This window comes from Ascidiella aspersa, chromosome 6 (assembly GCF_963924565.1).
Source record: "Ascidiella aspersa chromosome 6, kaAscAspe10.2, whole genome shotgun sequence".
NCBI classification, from domain to species: domain Eukaryota; kingdom Metazoa; phylum Chordata; class Ascidiacea; order Phlebobranchia; family Ascidiidae; genus Ascidiella; species Ascidiella aspersa.
The window spans coordinates 16,531,720-16,554,662 of record NC_139452.1 but is presented as its reverse complement, the minus strand read 5'-3'; the positions used below and the strand labels follow the sequence as shown (position 1 = coordinate 16,554,662).

The 22,943-nt window shown below is 34.8% G+C and overlaps 1 protein-coding gene across 2 annotated transcripts; it reads left to right on the top strand.

Annotated features, from left to right (window-relative positions):
- Window positions 1-4,780: 4,780 nt before the first annotated feature.
- On the top strand, window positions 4,781-21,910 carry LOC146140500 (atypical kinase COQ8B, mitochondrial-like). Of its 2 annotated transcripts, none has more exons than XM_083391178.1 (13): window positions 4,781-5,069; window positions 9,949-10,095; window positions 11,481-11,949; window positions 12,150-12,221; window positions 12,318-12,437; window positions 13,524-13,609; window positions 13,681-13,770; window positions 14,242-14,374; window positions 14,978-15,071; window positions 15,175-15,316; window positions 20,019-20,126; window positions 20,751-20,903; window positions 21,268-21,910. In XM_083391178.1, exons 2-13 carry the CDS (start codon window positions 9,952-9,954, stop codon window positions 21,547-21,549), a joined length of 1,893 nt encoding a protein of 630 aa, XP_083247304.1. In that variant the 5' UTR covers window positions 4,781-5,069; window positions 9,949-9,951; the 3' UTR covers window positions 21,550-21,910. The 2 variants fall into 2 exon arrangements, with proteins under 2 accessions (XP_083247304.1, XP_083247302.1); XM_083391176.1 differs by having other exon boundaries at window positions 12,315-12,437.
- Window positions 21,911-22,943: the final 1,033 nt, after the last annotated feature.

The following is a 22,943-nucleotide window of genomic DNA, read 5'->3' as shown; positions in this document are numbered from 1 at the left end:
GTTTTTGTCTGTTTTTCTCTCATCACGCAGCCGCGTTTACACACGAGTTTAAATACCTCGTATCAAAAAGCATAATGATTTATCCACACGCGAAACATTAGCTTTCAAATCACAACTTTAGGAACACCCCATTACCTGCCTTTGTTAAAATTAATAGTGAAAAAGCAGCAATTTCAAAGCGTATTTTCTTGTGATGCGTCGTTATTTTAAAACTTACATTGAACGAATTGTGCAAACTAAAAAAAAAAAATGCAAATTTTTAAGGAAATGTTGCTCAATGTTAAAAATCAATAGAATTTAAAATTGTATTGAATTGCAAAAGATGTGTAACGTGAGTAAATATATATTGCAGTAATTAATTGTCTCAAACTTTAAGTGTAACCTGTCGCGCCTATATATATATATAAGTATAAAAAAATATGTGTGTCTATAACCAAAATGTTAATAACCTAAGTTTGAAGTGTTGCAATAAAAATGTTCAAGACATACGAACACACATCTGCCGAAAAATATTTCGCATTTTTCAGAATACAAAAGCACGTTGGACAGCGAAAGGTCACAGCACAGCGCAGCGCACAATGAATGGCTTTCCGGTGACGTCAAAATTACAACGCACCAAACAGGGAGTTTCCCCTGCTGCCGCACAGATCGCCTGAAAAGCTCAATCCACAGCAATGCAATGGTGTGTCAAGCACACAACAATTTCGAGCAACTCAGCGAACGCTGACATCAAAGTCCTCGGTTGCTAATTCAGGCACCAAAGAGAAAACTTTCTCGAGGAATCAGGAATCTGACTAAAACAATTGCGCAAATGCGTTATGTGATCGAACAATTTTCGCGTCCACGTGTCCACACACATTTCACAAACAAATAACCAGCTTTTAATATGCAAGCTGTTCCAAAATCTAGCGTGGGAATATTTGTAGAAGCCATTTTGTCATATTGTGTTTACACAGAGAATTTTTGTTTTAATCGATGTGTCGTAACGGAAAATTTTCAGTAAAAATCTATGGCCTAAATTCTTTGTAACCATATGTAATGTTTACGTCACTCCTTGCAGCCAATGTGCAAACGATAAGCGGAAAGTTTTCGGTAAAATTCCGTTACGTAGATTTCTTGCAACGAATGCCTTGTTACACCAATTTTTATGCGTCAGAGCTGAATGTGATGTTACGTATATCCGTTTAATGTGAGCGCTTTGTTTTGAAATTCGCCTTATTGTCAACAATCCATTATTTTAGAATCGAACGCCAGTTACGTCACAATGTAGATCGAAGCGCTTTTGTTCAAGCCATATTTGGACAAAAATATTATTTCCGTCTATAAGAGTCGAGAGAAAAAGGTTTAGACCACGCCTTGTTGTCACGTGATTTATTATTGAAAATTGTAAGAATATCTACGTCAATATTTCCTGTGCATTTTAGAAATATTTTCGCCAATAAGTATAGTGACACAATCGAATAAAAAATAGTATCAACCAGTATCAACCAGTATCAACCAGTACTGCCTAGTGCAGGGAGAGGCTTTTACAGCTTTGACTGAAGACAACAAAATTGACTGTTCATGTATCTGAACTAAAGGAAAGAATTGGACCTGAATGGCCTCACGAAGACAGGCCATCTCAAATCTTGTAGGAGTGTGGTCGATTCATCTTGGCAATTATATAAATGAAGACTCATTAATCGGACCCATACCTCCACAAATCACACTTTCTATTACATTTGCATAATAAACCTTACTTTATGCGAAAAAACGATTCAAATCTTAATAGAACATTGTATTTGAAGAAGAAGCAGCCTCATTTTGGCTTTTGATAGCCTCATTTTGGCGCCCCTGTACCTTGGCGCACTGGGACATATGTACCCCACCGCACCCCCCTAGCTACGCCTCTGGTGCTGGGTAGCGGTTGGGTTCGGGTTGGTCAGTATTATTAAACTTAATCTTCTTATGCACATTTGTTAAGTCAAATTAGGCATTGTCCAAGACCTAAAAGTCGGACTTTTTGATCTTTGAAAACGGATGGGGTGCGCATTTCGTGTAAAATGCGCTCAGTCGCGAAGCCACTCAAACGAGCAAAACTTACGTCGCGCTGATTTTCAGTATAGTACCTCATTTTATTTTCAGCCGTACAAATTTCAGCAAAAATGTTATTCCAGCTGCGCATAATATATTTATGCCGCATAAATGTATCCTCAGCGCAATATTAATAAGTTTTTAATCTGGGCACTGCAACAGGACTCAAAACCAAAACGTGCACATTGTGCGCACAATGTGCACTTGCGATATGTGCACGGTTCGGTGCACATTCCAAGGTGCACATTGTGCATGCACTTGTGATATGTACGCGAACCGAAATGTGCACATTGTGCGCACAATGTACACTTGCGATATGTGACGATTAAATCCACATTGTGCACTATCGCTCAATGTGCAACTTACAATGTATCAGTGAACGTTATACAGAAAAATAAATAACTTCATATTAAACGATTTTTCCGATGATGTTTTTGTATGGAAAAGATCAAGTAGGCTAATGCATGTTATCTTTCGTGCCATTCTTTTTATTATGATATATTTTCTATTTGAGAGCCAATTTTATGGATTTCCGATTATATTGAGTGAATTTATTATGCATGTTATTTTTCGATCGATTCTTTTTTTTTAATTGAGTCCCAATTGTATGGATTTTCGATTATATGGGTTAAATTTACCAAACAAATAAGTTAACAACTGGAGGTAACTAAACCTGCAAATTTAGCCTTAAAACCCGTAAAAGTATTTTTAAACGTTTCATAATTTTTAACTACTCTACTTATGTGGGCATGGTTATGACGTCACTGGGTATCGGATTGTGATACTTTTTGTTCACGATATTGGTTATCGGAAAAAATGTCACGTTTAGGGCACCCCTACCCAATTGCATATTGATAGGACCTTTTAATCGTAAGGCAACACTTCTTGTATTTAAAGATCTATGTTTGACCATTTTTAATCTAATTCAACTGCAATATTGCATTTTAATTTTGTTAACTTAGAAAAAAATTGGTTAGAATTAGTTAAACATTGAATAGCGTTACGTCTGCTTAGATTGTTTGTGTTTGTTTTTAAATGATCAATGAATCCTAAAAATAACTTTCGTAATTAGTGGCTCTATCGCCCTCTCTGATTCACTGCATTTTAAAAAATACAAGCATTTTTATTATGAAATACATTTAAAATGAGTGATTGTACAACGTTAAGTCAGGTCATAATTGCGTAAATTTAAAAAACTTCACAACACAAAAGTCTATTTTAGAAAACAGAAAATTGAAGAAGTCACGGCACGCATATAGCACAAAAGCAATTAAGGGAACAAAAAAATACTCACTTCAGGGCGAAATACCAATCGTAAGATAAAAAGTTGGAAATGGTTGAATGGAAAAATTTTAAACGGAAAACTGCAGCACCAATATTTGCGAAATATTTTAAGCAAGATTATAAACGAAATACTATCGATAGGTAGGTAATATGAAAATGCGACAGAAACAAATTAAATATAACCTCAAATGACAAAGGAAAATGAAATTATAGTAAAAATAAATGAAAAATGAATAAAAAAGAAAAGGCTATCGAAATAAAAAAAAATTAAAAATCAATACACTAAAGGGAAGTTGAAGACGAACGTAGAAAAATACTACAGAAACATAAAAAATATATAATGTTAGATTACAGAGAAAAAAATAATTACTGAAAATAAAAAGTAAAGGCATATAGGCCCACATTTATGCAACATCCAAAAAGGTAAAGAATGCCGAAGTGTTACCGAATCTGAACCGTTTTTTTGTAAAATTTTAAGGACCAGAACCGGAACTGAACCGAATAATTTGAAAGAACATAAACCTTAACCTAGCCCCAACCTGTAAACAAAAGCGGTTCACTCCAGCATGAAGTCACAACTTGTATTTTACAGAGTTAAGTTAACGCCATGTTCGAAATTTTATGACAAAAATATGAATATTGATTAAATAAAACGTTGATTTTTCATTTTTTCTATATATTATCAATGAGTTGCTGTTTTTTTAATACGTCACGTAACTTAGCTTCAATGACTTAACAATTCAAAAAAAATTCACACAAAGTCCTATCCCTGAGGGAAAACCAAGTCGGTGGGTAGCTGACCGGCTGACCCGAACGGCGATTCCCGCGGACAAACGCATTAGTCCGGTACAAAGGGTCTACAATAATTAAATTTGTGACAATCTGTATATCTTTTGGTAAGTAAGAAAAGTACAAATCCTACATCTGCTTGCCTGTCTGTTTTTAATTTTTTTTTTTTTTTATTAATAAAATAGATAGCGAAAAAAAACGAGCAAGAAAAACAAATCAAAATAGTGAAGCTCTCAAGCAGCTAACGACCATTTACTGTCTGTTTTTAAGTTCGATAATAATAATCGGCTGCCGGACAAATAGCGCCTTACCATCACACGCGTTGGAAAAAATGATCACTGAAACAAGAGTGTGCAACTTTTTAGCCACCTTTTCCGCACCGGCACATTAATAGCACATCAAATTTAAGTGAGGTGCACATTAGATGCAGCTTTAGTGTACATTTGGTTCAAATATCGCAAGTGCACAATGTGCACTTACCCGTGCTCGTGCACATATCGCAAGTGCACATTGTGCGCACAATGTGCACGTTTTGGTTCGTGCACATATGACAAGTGCACATCGTGCGCACAATGAGCACCTTCGAATGCGGTGCACATATAGCAAGTGCACATTGTGCGCACTATGTGCACCTTCGAATGCGGTGCACATATAGCAAGTGCACATTGTGCGCACAATGTGCACATTTTGGTTTTGAGCCCGTCTCGGGCACTGTGCATCTGACACAAATAAAGACTGGCTGTGAGCCAAACACATTAAAATGGTGTTATAAATTTATAAAATGTTGATAAAACATCATTTAAATATAATGTGAAAAGTTTAGATTTATATAGTCTTCTGAGTGTTTTAAACAGTGAACATTTAAGCTACTTCTCACAAAAGGCTCACCAATCACTTTGTGCAGCAGTATTATCTTCAAAGTGGTAAGTTTACGTTTACACAACTTAATGCAAATTTTACATCACACACCTATTGGTTAGCTACTGGTGTTTAAATCAAGGAAATCATACATAAATAGGAAATAAATTGGCGCTCTTTCACTATTGTACGTGAAAAGTTATGCAAAAAAAAAATAATAATAATACCGCATACCACAATGCATATTGTTTGGGTTAGGGTGCGGGTTAGCATTTGGGTGAGGGTGGGTCAAGTAATATTATGTTTATTCTTAATAATAAGTTGACCCACCCTCAACCAAACGCTAACCCGCACCCTAACCCAAACAATATGTGTTGTGGTATGCGGCATTTGAAGAAATTTTTTTTTATTAATTTTTACGTACAATAGTGAAAGAGCGCCAATAAATTATATATTATTCTTTATGTACTGCCTGAACCTCGTCTGTAAGTGACAGGACAGGTGCAGACCTGATATTTTTTTAAAGAAATTTGTGTATACGCATTTTAAAGAAATTTGGGCGCTAGTCTAGAATCCTACCACAACATTGAAATAATTATTAAGCAATGCGCAATATGTGGGTTAGGGTGTCGGTTAGTGTTTGGGTGTGGGTAGGTCAAGTAATATTGTTTAACACTATTCACTCCCGAGAAACAAGATTGAAAAATGAAAATTGAACTCTGGGTATACCGCTAAATTGTCTGACTTTTTGTGCCTAATTACTCTTTAAAATTACTTTATTAACTTCAAACATGTATTTAAGCTCGTTTATGTTCTTTAGTATTGCTTACTGCAATCTTACAAGACCTTCTTGTATTAAAGGCTGCAATTTTTATTTAGAAAACAACCGCGTGCAGGGTGATTTTTTTTGATAACATAAATTTAAGTTTTTCCTCTGGTAAGCAAAGTCAAAGCAAGTCAGGCAACAACTTTAATAGGTTTGGTTATATATTTTTTCTTTTATATTTAGTCAAAAAAAGAGTTTTTTATAGTTTTGCTATGTTGCTGAATAACCAGGATTATAAAAAAATTCCTTTTATCTGGCCAGAAATTCGTTATTTAAATCCCGGTAATTTTCCATCAAAACATTCTCAGAGAGGAACCCTTGACCATTTGGTGCTGTACACTGGGGATTTTTGACGTTAGGTGTCATAAAATGCAGACTGGTGTCAACTAGAGTTGGATCAATTACAATTATTCATTTCAATTGCAAATTACAATTACTCCATTAAATGTTTTAAGCACATTACAATTACTCATGCTAAAATTATACAATTCCAATTACAATGAAGGGATACCTTTCGATATGGCATAGACCAGTGGTCTCCAACCTGTCGGTCACAACCCCAAGTGGGGTCGCCCAAAATGCTTCTGGGGTTGCCATAACTCACCATATTTCTGCTGTTTTAGAACAATTTATGTATTTTGTTTTCTTTACAATAAGGTCATACCAATAAACGTGACCCAGTACGTGGAAAAGATAAGGTTATAAAATAAGTGTTTTTAAGAGCTGCTAATAGGTTACAAAGAATTCAGCAAATAAATATTAAATTTTTGACTTTGATGCAATTAATTTATTCTACTAAAATAGATAGCGAAAAAAAACGAGCAAGAAAAACAAATCAAAATAGTGAAGCTCTCAAGCAGCTAACGACCATTTACTGTCTGTTTTTAAGTTCGATAATAATAATCGGCTGCCGGACAAATAACGCCTTACCATCACACGCGTTGTAAAAAATGATCACGGAAACAAGAGTGTGCAACTTTTTAGCCACCTTTGCCGCACCGGCACATTAATAGCACATCAAATTCAAGTGAGGTGCACATTAGATGCAGATTTAGTGTACATTTGGTGCAAATATCGCAAGTGCACAATGTGCACCTTCAAATGTGCACTTAACCGTGCACATATCGCAAGTGCACATTGTGCGCACAATGTGCACGTTTTGGTTTGTGCACATATGACAAGTGCACATTGTGCGCACAATGAGCACCTTCGAGTGCGGTGCACATATAGCAAGTGCACATTGTGCGCACAATGTGCACATTTTGGTTTTGAGCCCGTCTCGGGCACTGTGCATCTGACACAAATAAAGACTGGCTGTGAGCCAAACACATTAAAAGGTGTTATAAATTTATAAAATGTTGATAAAACTTCATTTAAATATAATGTGAAAAGTTTAGATTTATATAGTCTTCTGAGTGTTTTAAACAGTGAACATTTAAGCTACTTCTCACAAAAGGCTCACCAATCACTTTGTGCAGTAGTATTATCTTCAAAGTGGTAAGTTTACGTTTACACAACTTAATGCAAATTTTACATCACACACCTATTGGTTAGCTACTGGTGTTTAAATCAAGGAAATCATACATAAATAGGAAATAAATTGGCGCTCTTTCACTATTGTACGTGAAAAGTTATGCAAAAAAAAATAAATAATAATACCGCATACCACAATGCATATTGTTTGGGTTAGGGTGCGGGTTAGCATTTGGGTGAGGGTGGGTCAAGTAATATTATGTTTATTCTTAATAATAACTTGACCCACCCTCAACCAAACGCTAACCCGCACCCTAACCCAAACAATATGTGTTGTGGTATGCGGCATTTGAAGAAATTTTTTTTTTATTAATTTTTACGTACAATAGTGAAAGAGCGCCAATAAATTATATATTATTCTTTATGTACTGCCTGAACCTCGTCTGTAAGTGACAGGACAGGTGCAGACCTGATATTTTTTTAAAGAAATTTGTGTATACGCATTTTAAAGAAATTTGGGCGCTAGTCTAGAATCCTACCACAACATTGAAATAATTATTAAGCAATGCGCAATATGTGGGTTAGGGTGTCGGTTAGTGTTTGGGTGTGGGTAGGTCAAGTAATATTGTTTAACACTATTCACTCCCGAGAAACAAGATTGAAAAATGAAAATTGAACTCTGGGTATACCGCTAAATTGTCTGACTTTTTGTGCCTAATTATTCTTTAAAATTACTTTATTAACTTCAAACATGTATTTAAGCTCGTTTATGTTCTTTAGTATTGCTTACTGCAATCTTACAAGACCTTCTTGTATTAAAGGCTGCAATTTTTATTTAGAAAACAACCACGTGCAGGGTGATTTTTTTTGATAACATAAATTTAAGTTTTTCCTCTGGTAAGCAAAGTCAAAGCAAGTCAGGCAACAACTTTAATAGGTTTGGTTATATATTTTTAATTCGTTATTTAAATCCCGGTAATTTTCCATCAAAACATTCTCAGAGAGGAATCCTTGACCCCATGCCTGCACACCTCAAAATTTGGTGCTGTACACTGGGGATTTTTGACGTTAGGTGTCATAAAATGCAGACTGGTGTCAACTAGAGTTGGATCAATTACAATTATTCATTTCAATTGCAAATTACAATTACTCCCTTAAATGTTTTAAGCACATTACAATTACTCAGACTGGTGTCAACTAGAGTTGGATCAATTACAATTATTCATTTCAATTGCAAATTACAATTACTCCCTTAAATGTTTTAAGCACATTACAATTACTCATGCTAAAATTATACAATTCCAATTACAATGAAGGGATACCTTTCGATATGGCATAGACCAGTGGTCTCCAACCTGTCGGTCACAACCCCAAGTGGGGTCACCTAAAATGCTTCTGGGGTTGACATAACTCACCATATTTCTGCTGTTTTAGAACGATTTATGTATTTTGTTTTCTTTACAATAAGGTCATACCAATAAACGTGACGCAGTACGTGGAAAAGATAAGGTTATAAAATAAGTGTTTTTTAAGAGCTGCTAATAGGTAACAAAGAATTCAGCAAATCATATTAAATTTTTGACTTTGATGCAATTAATTTATTCTACTTTGTCCAATTTTGTGAGTTAACTACTCTTTCCGTTTTCACCGAATGGCTTTGTCTGATGAAATTCAGCGCAATGAGCATATTAAAAATGAAACATCATAAATCACTTGTAGAGCATTACATATATGCAAAGTGAAGTCGCGTTTTCCAGAACTGGTGGACACTATATTATGCAGGCGCAACCATCACACTAAATGCAGTTTAGTGTTGAAACAATTTGAAATTTTTGTGTTCGTTTGTGTGCTTAATTCAAATTCATAATTTAAATAAAACTTTCTAAAATAAACCATTTTGGTGCCCGTAGCCACAGGTCTCTGAAAATGTGTATAATTTACGCATATTCTCTTGTGTTACTTAGTTTCAGCAGTATTATATATGAAAACAAATATGGGGTCGCAATGTTAATTCTGATTTCAATTTATTTAAATTGGGGTCGCTTATTGAAAAGCTTGGAGACCACTGGTATAGACTACCCATACACACTACAGTACAGTTTTATCTCTTATAGTAAAGAAAATAAACAATGTGCAACATCATTGAAACTTCAATTTTCTCAATATCAATGTATTGAGCAAAATTTAAAAAAAATACGTCGCTGAGCTAGAATCCTACTACAATGCACATTATTTGGGTTAGGGTGCGGGTTAGCGTTTGGGTTAGGGTGGGTCAAGTTTTATTTAATAATGAATATAACAATACTTGTCCCACCCACACCCAAACGCTAACTCGCACCCTAACCGAAATATTGTCCGTTGATTTATAAATTGTAGTGGGATTCTAGACCAGTGCCCAAATTACAATTAGAATTACACAGCATGAAAGTGCCTTAATTACATTACAATTACATTAAAAACTGTAATTAGTTGTTCCAACTCTTATTTTAACCCGTCTGTTGCCTCAAAACTTTTTGTGCAGGATTCTGGAATTCTATCCACTTGAAACAAAAACATCTACTACAAATTTTATTTGAAGTTTCTACTTGAACATTATCCATGTCAGGGTAACTAATTTGATCATTTTACACTTTATACATCAACAGATAATGCAGCGTGTTTCGGATTTAATATGGATGGCACAAGGTGTTTCCAAACTCGGACAGAGTGCGTTTCAAATCACTTTTGATGAAGTCATACACTATGCAAAATCTAGCTCAATTCCACAAGCTGCTTTTGGTTGTTTTACCAAGGTATTTAAATTCATTAAAAATAGCAGTAAACCCTAAAAAGATTTGCGACTGCTACGCTCGCCCAGTATTCAATTATATATATATGCTATACGCCAAAATGGAAATCAACATTAATAATTTTTTATGACTTGGAGACCCAAGTTTTATTTAAACATAGCGACAATTGGTTATTGTCAATAAATATTTTTTGGCAGCCAGGGAATTTGGTGTTCAGCTAAAGAAAAGTGTTTTTTTGCATTGTGGTGGGAAGTTTAATTTATTAGTGCCTTGGCGTCATCAGTCATTACCCAAAAATTGTTTCACAATAAGAAATTTTGAATGGATACAAGTTTTTACCAAATAAATAAATATGTAAGAATGGAGACATGCAAAGGCCAGGCTGGCAGAATCTTGCCAGCTTTCTAATGACAAGCATTGTGGGCCCTAATTCTTCGTTTTTTTTTGTGTCGTCTGTAAAGTTTAACGTTATGTTAGCCTATCGAATATATAGCGCTTGCCATGTTTAGATGATAAACAAGGTGATTAACAAGCAAAATAGTTACCTAAGCCAAAGGCGCCAAATTTTTTGTGACATTAAGCAATCCATAAGGGGTATGCAAAAGTACAATGTGTTGGTGCACATGTCTGCTTTTGTTACTCGAACGCTGTTTTGTAGATAAGCTGTTAAGCAAACTGCTGTGCAAACATGCTGCTCAAAACCAGTGTAAATGCACAAAGCACAAAAAAAATACATTTTTTGTGTTGTGTAAATTTTTAAGTTGTGCTGATTAGATTTGTGTATAGAGAGGAACAGCAAAACCCTAACAAAGTTGCGCGAAAAGCAAATTTTTTTGCAGTTACATAAACATACAAAAATATAGTTTTGGAGAAAGCATGACATGATATCTCCGTGATAAAAAATACATTGCTCGGTACCCCCTGAAAATTAGTTGACAAGCATGACTTGGTAGCCCCTGGATCCGCCTATGTCAATGACATAAATGTTTAGAAGTCAATATAGGAGTATTTAAGCTCTGCTGATTCCTCAGCTGATGTAGTCGCCAAGCTGCCAGAATTCTAGCATACTGGCAAAGGCCATGTTCATCATGGTTTTGAGATATGTTTTGCGTAAATAGAATTTTTAAGTCACCTTTAGAAAGGATAAACACTCATTATTGTGTATATATATATATGTTTGTCGTTAACATTTTTAAACACAAAACCACTGCTTTTGCAGCTTGCCTCAGCTAACAGGCTTAACTTTAATTTTGATTCTGCACCAATTCTACATACATATCTGTACGAGCTCAGCGGTTGTTGTATATATTTTTGTTTGTTAGATTTTTTCACAATTTTGCTGCTAGTGTACATATGTATGTTAAACAATACTTATTTTTGACTTAAAGACAACAAATTCAAAGAATGAGTTTGATCTGTCGGACTTAGATATGGAATTGGATTTTCCTGATGATATTCCAAGTGATGAGGTTTCTGCCCAGACCTTGGCACAGTCACAAACTCACAATGCCACAACCACAATCCCGCTAAGCAATAGCTTTAATTCTAAAAGGAATTATTCAACTCAAAGTCATCATTTAAACTCTTTGATTCAATACAAATGTTGGCAAGGGCATTTTGCAAGTCCTATGATTAAAAATAGTCAAAGAAACATTTCCACTTCCGTTAAATTAAGTGCAATCACTGCTAAAGAATTGGCTGAATTGGCGAAAGTACAACAAAGCAGAATTATAACACCCAAAAGTCAGAATGGAAATGGTAAATCATTTGCTGACAAAATGGAACAAAAATTAGGAAGAGAAGCGCAACAGCAAAAAGTGCCTGCAACGAGAATTGCAAGATTGGCTTCATTTGGAGGTAAACTTTTTAATCAAATTAAATATATTATTTTTGATTTATACATATATACTACTCATAGCTATCAAAATAATTTTCTAGATTTTTGTACCTAAGATACTTCTTGTGTTTTTTATTTGAACCACTTAAAAATATATATTGATATAGGTCTAAAATAGGTGTATGACCGTTACCAATTGCCTATTTTACTTCTATATTAGAGCTTGCTGCTGGTATTGCAATCAATACAATGACTGAAGCTGTGAAACGTACCGTTGGAATTTCTTCAGCCAGTAAGTGAATCCTTTATTGCCCATAATCTTGCTGATAACATGTCTAGAATTTTCTTAGCCCTGTGATCTGGTTAAGTATTTTTCTTATTCCAGCAGATGCAAACAACCCATATGGAAATGCACTTTTAAATGAAGAAAATATGGCAAAAATTGTTTCAACTTTGTGCAAAGTTAGAGGTGCAGCCTTGAAACTAGGCCAAATGTTAAGCATGCAAGGTACATCATTTTGTTAAAAACTGTTTTGTGTTACTGCATATTTCACATTGGACATAATGCATACATATTAAAATATACTTTATTTCTGCTTGGTTGTGCTGCAACTTTTTTGGGGAGTGAAAAATAGGTAATTTTATTTTTGCCTGTGTTTATTGTGTTAAATTGTGCGATGCGTAGAACCTACTTAAAAACAATAATTTAAAGGATTCAGTGTTGGTTAGACAAACCTTTAACACAGGGGTTCCGAACCTTTTTTGCTGCTTGTACCCCTTAGTCAGGTCAAATCATTCTTTGGACCCCCAAACAAATTCGCTCAAACGATGGTTCAATTTTACTCAAGGAAAATTAGGATGTCATATTTGAGAGGTTTTTCATGTCTATATATACTTGTTTGGTGTTTTGTAAATTTTTGTGTCAATGCTTTCTGAGGCACAGCCGATTTTTTGGCACCAAATAATGTCTTTTACACTCTAGTTCTAGAGGTGGACTGGATAGTAGACCGTTTTGTAGCAGATTTACAGCAAGACTACATTGAATGCATCCTTTATTTAGGTGCATTTTCTTCCGAACTTTGTGCTTTGTTGTTTATTGCTGGCAGCAAGTAAATTCATATATTTAGTTCTCAATCTCGTAAGTCGGCACGGTTAAAAAACGCATTGCTATAAGACAATGAGATTTTTTTACTAAATAACAACAATTATTTGCCGATAATTGTTTTAATGTTTTTTTGTTTTTTTTAAAGCTAAGGCCGTGATGGTATAATATCATTTACAATTCCAAAATAAAACTGTGCTGTGAAATCTGTTTGAAAAGCTGCTCTGTGGCCCGATCTTCATACCCCTTGATATTCAATGGAGTACCCCCGGTTCGGAACCCTTGCTTTAACATAACTTAGTTGGCCAGCTGTAGTTTCATGGGCCAAAAGATATATATTTTAGTTAAATATTTAGTTATAATTTTTAGTGGTCTGTATATTGGCTTCAACTAATAAACACCTTTATTAGTATATAGTAAAATTTTACATAGTAGTTTTTTTATGAAAAACGATTATTAAATTGGTGTTTAGGCAAAAACTTTTTTGTTCAGATGACTCTATTATTGATCCAAAATTACTAGAAGTATTTGAACGAGTTAGACAAAGTGCTGATTTCATGCCACCATCTCAAATGAAGGTTCTATTTTTGTGGTATTAAAATGATCAACAGTGTTTTTTAGACATGCGGCTTGTTTTATCATTTTGCAGAAAGTTCTCATGCAAGAGTTTGGCCATGACTGGAGAAAACAAATAAAAGAATTTAATGACAAGCCTTTCGCAGCTGCTTCAATTGGCCAAGTGAAGTAACATTACGATATTATAATAATTGTCTACTTTAAAGGCGAAAATAAGATTGATTTATAATCAAATTGTTATCTAATGATGAAATACCCCTCTTTGCCCAGGTTTATTAGTTTATTTATTACCTTTTAAACTATGTTACCTTAAAGAGTTACTGAACAACTATTATGCATGATAATGAAGTATTCATAGCAGATTGCAGGCTGGAAGAATCATTCCAGCCTTCTTTTAACAAGCAATTTTGGCACAAATTCATCTTTTATTTTTCGGGCCTCAATAGTCAAATTCTGAATTCGCCTACTAAATGTATAAAACTTGATGTTTAGGCGATCAATAAAAGAATATATAAGTAAGAAATTGTCATCTAATGATATTTGTAGACAACTTATTTTTTTTCAACCAAGTGACAGAGTAACAAACTACTTGCATTATATATTTTATACATTTAAACTTGTTTTTTTTAACTAGGTTCACCGAGCAGTTCTATTTGATGGACGAGAGGTGGCCATGAAGATTCAATATCCAGGAGTTGCTGACAGCATTGATAGCGACATTAATAACCTTGTTACTTTACTCAAATTTTGGGACATTTTTCCTAAACGTACCAATTTTAGTTTATGTTTTTTTTTAGTTTTAGCATATTCTGATATTTAGACATTACTGACATATAGATATTCATTGAAAAGTTTAGTGAATTAGACCCAGTTAAGTGATTTGCAAAATATTCCAAGTCCAAAATCAAGTCATTTTCAATAAATAACAAGTCCAGTTTAAGTCTTTAATTACCAAAGTACAAGTCTTTACTTACCCGTTTAAAGTCTCGGTCCAAGTCATTACAATTACAATTGCAAGTCAGTTCTGAGTCAAGTCGTTATCATTAAAATTGAACGATGTAAACTAAAAAAACGACAAACTTGTTCAAACTCTTGCAACCACCAAAGCAAACATATAACATGCACACTGTGTTATGCCAAAAATGAGTGTAAATATCCTAATTTTATGGCATTGTATTTAAATATAACACCTAATTGACTGAAGGCCAAGTCGAGTCATTTCTGAAAAAAAGTCAAATTAAGTCATTTTAAAACAGTAGCCTAGTCACTTAAGTAATTTACACCTAATTGACTCAATTCCAAGTCAAGTCATTAGGTGTTTGACTTAAGTCATTACAACACTGTAAAGTTACAGTTTGGGTATTCTTTAGAGATGTATATGGATCAGTTCATAGAGGTAGCAAGGAGGGAGATGGCCTGGGAATGCGACTATGAACGAGAAGCCGAGTATTCAAACATATTTAGGTTAGTTAACTTCTCTATTATTAAACTAAAATGTGCTGGCTATTCATTTATTGCTTGTATGATAGACCTAAATTGTTCATAAAGCCAAATATGTTGATTTTAGAGAAGCACTTAAAGATGAAGAGATGTACGGTGTTCCAAAAATTATTCCCGAACTTAGTACCAAGCGAGTTCTTACTACAGACCTTATATCCGGCGTACCCATTAATCAAGCTTCTGAACTTGGACAAAATGAGAGAAACTTTGTAAGTGTTGTTTTGCTCACAGATAGTGAAGTTTAGTCACTTATGACTTTTCCAACGTTTAAGCGGTTTGGGTTAAGGTAAGGCTTCTTTAAGGAAGAGGCTATTCACTCAGACACCCGAAGTGGTTCAAACCGACATATAATCACTAGCAGGGGAAAGCATAAAGCAGAGACGCAGTCAAATAGCCTATAGGCACCCTGAGGCTATATACCCGACTAACAAAGTAATTTAAATCGATTTCCGAAAAAATCATTGAAACTATGCAAAATTGGAAAATTATATCCAATACTACCACCACACAAACCCTAACCGATATATAATCACGTAATTGTTTCAAGCGTAAAAGAGCGATATGGTCAAATAGCCACTTCCCTTTATTAAACCTACCAGGCCGCTGTTTTTTTAAATTGGCCATCGGACCATAATCGCCTTTGCTGTTTCACAAAGCATGTTTGATGTTTTTCGACCACCCTAAAATGTAAACAGAACCCTCACGCGTAATACAACTTCAAAAGCAAGAGAAAAATGTTATTCTACTTATACCAATATTTTCGTTCGTCGCCTCTATAACGTTAAATTTCGGCTATAACACGCGTCTTTACCAAATTCACACGAAAGTTGTACATAATATGCGGGCTAGGGTTAGTTCGGATATCAATAATGTTTACTATCCGGATAACGGATATATCCGTATATTTGGAATTTATCTAACCGGTTAACCGGATCTCACTGCTAAGTGAGACAATCGATTTCACGAGGTTTGCATGAAAAATGGATTGTAAAATCATTACACAGTTTTATTGTAGACCCACGTACACGGGCAGTACGAGCGATTACGAGAAAAATCACGCAAAAAGCTTTTCAACTAACACTACCAGACTTTACCTTGCCATGAGAATGCGGTCTTCTATTAAAAGAATCATTCATTATGCTTTCTTTGTGACGTGATAGTAAATTTCACTCGTGCATTTTACGAGTACCGTAGTTGAAAGTATAATACATTAGAAGTGTGAACAAAGGTTTAATTGCGCTCAGCGGGAGTCAGCCTCTACGTAACAAAGAATGTTCAGACTTACTAAAAAGTGTAAAACGCATTAGCAACGATACTCTTTTAGCCGGTTAACCGGCAGAATTATATCCGGATATCAGATAGAAAAAAAAAGTGCTGCTAATCGGTTAACCGGTTAACCGTTATCCGGATAATCTAACCCTAATGCAGGCCTTGTAGGGCTACCATCCCTTGATTATTTCTAAGAATGGGATTACTTTTTAGTGATGTGTACTAGAAAATACTTACGTGCCTTTTTCTAAGAAACGTGAATATTTTTTACGTTTGTATTTTCATTTCATGGCCAATCGTAGATTTAGACATCCAGGGGAATAGCACCAGGCAATGGCCCACCAAAATTTTGTTAGATTGGACTATTAATGTATTTTTGTTATCTTTTATGTGCCTAAGACAGGGATTTTATTTTTTAACGCGAACCCCTAAAAGTAAAATTTGGTTCGCGTTCACCGCGGTCAGCACATAATTTTGAAAAATTGAAATGGAGTCTCGTCCAAGAAAGCGCCAAATCGTTTTTGCGATTGAACGATTTTTTTTAATTCATTTTTTTGTTGTCAAATAGTCCTGGCATAGGGTGTTGTGTATATTTTGAAGTGGAAGTATTGCCAATTTGAATCAAATTATAGTGATTTAACCTGCATATTCGCACACTGGTTAGCATTGTTTTTTTGTGGTCACGTTTTGACGTAACTCTGTGACCCCACCCCTGAAATGTGTTATGGAACTGCATTAAACCTCGCAATATTGATATTATTCACGGGTAGTAATAGTAAACAACTACTACGTCATCACAAAACAGCGTGCTTAATTTTTGTGCTTAGCTGAAAATATGTATAAGTGATAAAGGGGTGATGATTTTATTTACCTTATTTTTATTGTTGGCAACCAATGCTCCCTCTTTTTGTCACGTGCGCAGGTACCTAAAATTTTGGCATGACCCTGAAATCAGTGCCCAATGGGGCTCTGCGGAGGACCATTTTGGTTGTCAGTGATCAAGGATGTTGGAGGCCTATAAAACACTGGTCTGCAAATAAATAAAAAAATTATTTGCTGTTTACAAAAAGTGGACTTTAATTATTCTGATTAATTTATGGGTGCTAGTTCCGAAAATGGTCTCAAATTTTTTCTATTACGTCAATTTTTTTACAAAACTTAACTCATTTTTTTGAAGATAAGATAAAATAGTTAGCTACAGCAGGGGTCCGCAAATACGGGGTCGCGACCCCAATTTGGGTCCATTTAGTTTGGGTCGCGAAAGCCTTATTGATAGAGGCCTATACTTTGTGATTTTTTCTAATTATTTCCATTAGTACACTGAATTGTATACAAGAGAGCCGTCTTACTTTGAGCGCGACAAAAATTGTCACGCTACATTAAGCCCCGTAAATAAAATGTCGTGGGTGTTCGTTCGATCTAGGTGATGGCAAAGAGCGCTTGCAATCCAACACTATTTTGGCCATTACCACACCAAACTGACCTGCTTACCGCAATCTGGGTTTACTTTTTGGTATATGTTTTTAAAAAACTCTCCTTCCTTTTTTTATCCCGTTTCTGTAACCAAAGCGTTGTAAGCACGTTGTTCTCTTAAAATTAAAATATGCAAATTTAAATCCAATAAATATTTTTTTTGCTTAACGCGATATGTAATGAGGATTATGTCTCAATACATTAAAATTTTTCCTAACATAAACTGCTTAACCAGGTTATGCAGTTCTTCACGAACTTGAATTATATAAACAAGCTATTATAAGACGCTTTACGTGAATATTTATGTTTGCTGAAATATATTTTTTGTGTGGTCAAGCGTCGTCCATTTTTTTAAATCCATTTTTTTTTTTCCATTTTTTTTTTTTTTTTTTTTTTTAGAAAAGTTTTGATAACTAAAATCAGATCAATCTGGCTGCGTTTGACGCATTGAGTTTGGCTGGACAAAGGTATTCAAGGCCTTTGTGTTAAAATGTCGCGTTTTGGTTGAAATTCGTTGTCTTAAAACAGAAGTCGGCAACCTTCGTCCCACAGGCCGGATACGGCGCTCCAGTGAAAATCATCCTGCCCGCAAACGCTTTCACAAACTGTACACAAGGCCAGCATGCTCAATGCTTTTAACTGTTTTAACTATACGAAATTGCACAAAAAATTTATCCCGCGCGTATCAAATTTGACTTTGAATTACATTGGCGTTTTGATGTACTCTTCTCAGACCAAAGGTGACGTGCGCATGACAACTATAAGTTAGGCCTACCATATGTCCTCTTTTAGGAGGATTTGTCCTCTTTTCTCAAGAAAACTGAATGGTCCTCCGAAAACGCTCAAAAATGCCCAAATGTCCTCTTAAGAATTTCAAATTAATTTTTTTTGTTTATGGCCGTATTTGTCTAATTCTAAATAGAGAAATCAGGTGGCACTGTATAAAGACAAATTGAATCAAATACAATTTGTCTTTATACAGTGCCACCTGATTTCCCCAAATTAAAAATTGGATCAGTTTCGTGGGTCCTGACGGTTATATATAATTTTAATGATATTTCATGTAAACAAGTTTTACGATCGTTCAAAATGATTGTTCCTTGTTGGCAAAAGTCAAGGGAACCGCAAAATAAAATTAATTTGTTGTATTTTTGTCTGTTTTTGTAACTTTTGGCTTTGTTTTTTGTAAGTTTTGCCTGCAACTACCAAGGAAATGTCATCAAACTCAAAACGTAACAATTCTACTTTTTGTTTTACTTGCCAAAAATGTCCTTTTTTCGGGTCCTAAAAATATGGTAGCCCTACTGTAAGTAGGACATTTTTCGTAGCATGAAACCCTCTAAAATCATTTTTTCCAAATTAATTTGCTGATGTATTATTTATTGATAAACATTAACAAAAATAGCATAAGAAATATTTTCGTATTTTATTTCGTGTGTCGCAAATGCGTCACGTCTCCTTCTAAATTTAAAAGCTTTCGCCCTACGCCCGTTGTTTCCTTGTTGTAGTGTAACTAGACTCATTTTCACTGCCTCAAACATTGGAGTTTGTCCCTGATTAAGAGTTGTTATATAAAAGTGCTTTTTATGCTTTCACGTTTTTATAAAAATATTGATAGCGGAAATTTAATACGGCCCGCCGAGAACTTGCTGAGTTTAGTTTTGTCCCGCGACTTGTAAAGGTTGCCTCTGTCTTAAATTTTATGTTGCCCTTAAAATCCTTAGATGCGAACCTTATAATGTTGAGTTTCCTAAAACGATGAGACGTCGGGAATTTTTAGTAAGTCGCGCTAAAAAATCATTACACACCTTTGCCAGTAATATTTGCACTAATCAATGCTTATTTTCAGTTTTGTTACAGAACCATTTCTCTTTAAAAACGCATAACATATAGATATGTCTAAATGAACAGAAACACAATAAATTGCTGTGTTTTTTTTAGCAAAGCTATTTTATTAAAAAAATTCGAAAAAAGTATTTGGGTCGCGAGACCTCGGTACTAGAAATTTTGGGTCGCGCCAAGAAGTATTTGCGGACCCCTGACCTACAGCATAGCGTACCACCCCAAATTACATCTATTTAGCAGAGTAGTCCAAATGGTGTGACATAAAAAACATAACTATAATTAGTTTATTTGAACTTACTTACATATGACATTTATTTTTTGTAGATTGCTGCTGCCCTTTTGCGCCTAGTTCTACGGGAGATTTTTGACATGCGCTGCATGCAAACCGACCCCAACTGGTCAAATTTTTTTTACAACGAAGAGCAGCAAAAGGTACGAATCGCAAAACCGATAAGTCTTACTGCGTCCGGGAGACTAAAAAAATTACTCGGAATCAGGCGGGTTTCTGAAATGTAACAGGTTTATAAAAAACACATTATATAGATTATATAGACCTAGCATATTATCGAAATAGAAAATGGGATAATTTCAAACCACAAGAGAAAAACGACAAAAAATACGTTTAATACATTGGTCCAAATGAGAACTACAAAACTACATAAAGCAAAAACGAAGTTCGAGCTGAACACAATGCGATGAACTGCTTCTGGTTGTGTAATTTTGCCGGTCCTCGTATACCGATATTGCTCTAACGAAATAAATACTGTTAAAGTGTCGTTAAATATAATTCAAAACTAAATTTTTATGATTAAATTTTAACTGAACGAGAATTTCAAAAAGCTGTCTATATGTGTTTTTCTGTTTGTAAACAATTTATGTGCATTTTGAATGATTTTCACTTAAAATTATTTTGACGAATGTTGACCCAAAGTGTAAATTTTGCCCTAAGACTTTTTTTGACCAGTCAAAAAGTAATCGCCCTATAATATAATATATTGTTATACTAAATAAGACAACGAAAAAGGTAAGCCTTTTTATGTGAAGTCGTTCCTACAGATTTGGCTTCTCGACTTTGGCGCGAGTCGTCGTTACTCCAAACAGTTTGTCGACGACTACATTGAAGTTGTAAAAGGAGCGGCCGATGACGATTACGACAAGGTTCTGGAAATGTCAAAAAGACTCGGATTTCTCACCGGCTACGAGCCAAAAGTATTAGATATTTCGTGTTTTATTTCAAATACGAGTCCGTGTTCGATTACTGAGCTAAAAATTTGTATAGAACGAATGAGTACCACAACAAATTAGCACCAAAGTTGGATTCTAATCCGTATTTTCACATGTAGTTCCTACAATGTCGATATTTTTTGTTTAATGACAGTGTTAATGATTTGTATATAGTTAACGCCATCTCAAGCAAGCAACTGAAATAAAAACGGATTTAACTATAATATTTTATATATATTTGATCAACTTTCAAACCACATTTTGCCTTTCGATTAATAAACGAGTATATTTCTATTCAATAGTAACCTACTGTTGACCTAAACCACCTTGCACCTTTACTTGTACCCAGGTAATGGAAGATGCCCATGTGGACGCTATAATGATATTAGGCGAACCTTTTAAAACCGATGATGTGTTCGACTTTGGAGCGCAGAGCACCTCTCGTCGCATCGTTGGACATATTCCGACCTTCCTTAAGCACCGACTCACTCCACCCCCGGAAGAGTCCTACTCTCTCCACCGGAAGTTGTCCGGTGTATTTCTTATCGCCTGCAAGCTCCAGGCAAAATTTGCATGCCAGAAGATGTTTCAGGAAATTTACGACAACTATTGGCAGACCCCAGATTCTTAAAAGCGAAGATCCCTTAAGTTAAACGATTAAGTAATTCATGGTTGTGGTTGCTTTCATCGTCCGGTTGTTACCATTTAAAAGGCACTACCAAGTGTACACTGTGTACCGTTATAAGTTCTATAGTACCCTTATTAAAAAAATAGTGCGTATTTAAATATTGGTTTCGGTTTCTTTATTGCCAAAAATGTTATTTATACATATCTTGATTTATATACTTTTTCGTTAAATTTTAGATAGTGTTGTTAACTACTCTTCACATAATGCACATTTAAAGTAGTAAAACGAAATATAATTTAAATCTTTGTACTTTTTTATTTACCGAGCTTTTCTTTTTGAAAGAAAATAAAATTCCTTGCAGCACTTGAAATACGTCTTAGTTTATTTGAACTATCCTTAGTGCAGGTCGACCTGCTTGACTTAGTTACAAAACAGTAATAACTGATAGTATATTTTAAGCATACTAAATACTTAAAGCATACTAAAAAAATAGTGATATATATATATACTGTGGTAATTGACGTTAGTTGTGCAACCTCAGAAAGTAACGCCTTTGTAAATGTGTTTCTATATTATTATTTAACACGCAATACCTCTCGCAAGTTATACTAAGTTTTAATCTACTTAAGTTTAAATGGAAGCGTTAGTACACGTCCGACTATTGTGACTTCGGTGCCGATCTGATACCAAACTAGCATAGCAATTTTAGCCATGATTAAGATCGAAAGCAGTGGTTTCTGTCTTAAAGTTAAATGTGTCAAAAAATCATTTAGTTAACAATTGGTGGAAACTCAAACTTCTTTAAGACAAGGAAAGTTGTGGCCAAATCCCTAGAAAAAAATTATCTCGAAACGTTTCACTTTTATGAATTTCGCTTGTTAAAGCTTAGTAATGGTCTTTTTTAGGTATCGCAAATCGCGCTTATTTTTGCCAAAAATATCGCGTATCGTCGTTAAATTCACAACATGTCACTTTAATTTGCAGAAAAATTATTTCGAATTCGAATGATATTCAATAACAAACATTTTGCCTATTTTTGAGAATTTCAAATTACCCCCTTTGTGACTATTTAGAAGATATACAGTTTCTTTTTTAACGCGTTAACGCGTTTAACGTCGAAACATGCCAATATGTTTTATATATTTGGTTTTGGAGTTTAGCGATGCGGTTTTAAAAAAAGTTGAACTATCCTTTCAACAGGGGCGCTAGCAGAAAATTTTCCAGGGGGGGGGCAATCAGGGGCGTAATCAGATAATCAAAAAGGGGGTTCCTGAATTTTCGACTTAGGGAATTACCCTATTTTTCGTCTGACGTTAATGAACAATGACGTCATAAAACAGTGACAGTATGACGTCATAGAATGGTGTCTGCAAGACGTAATAAAAAAACTAATTAGA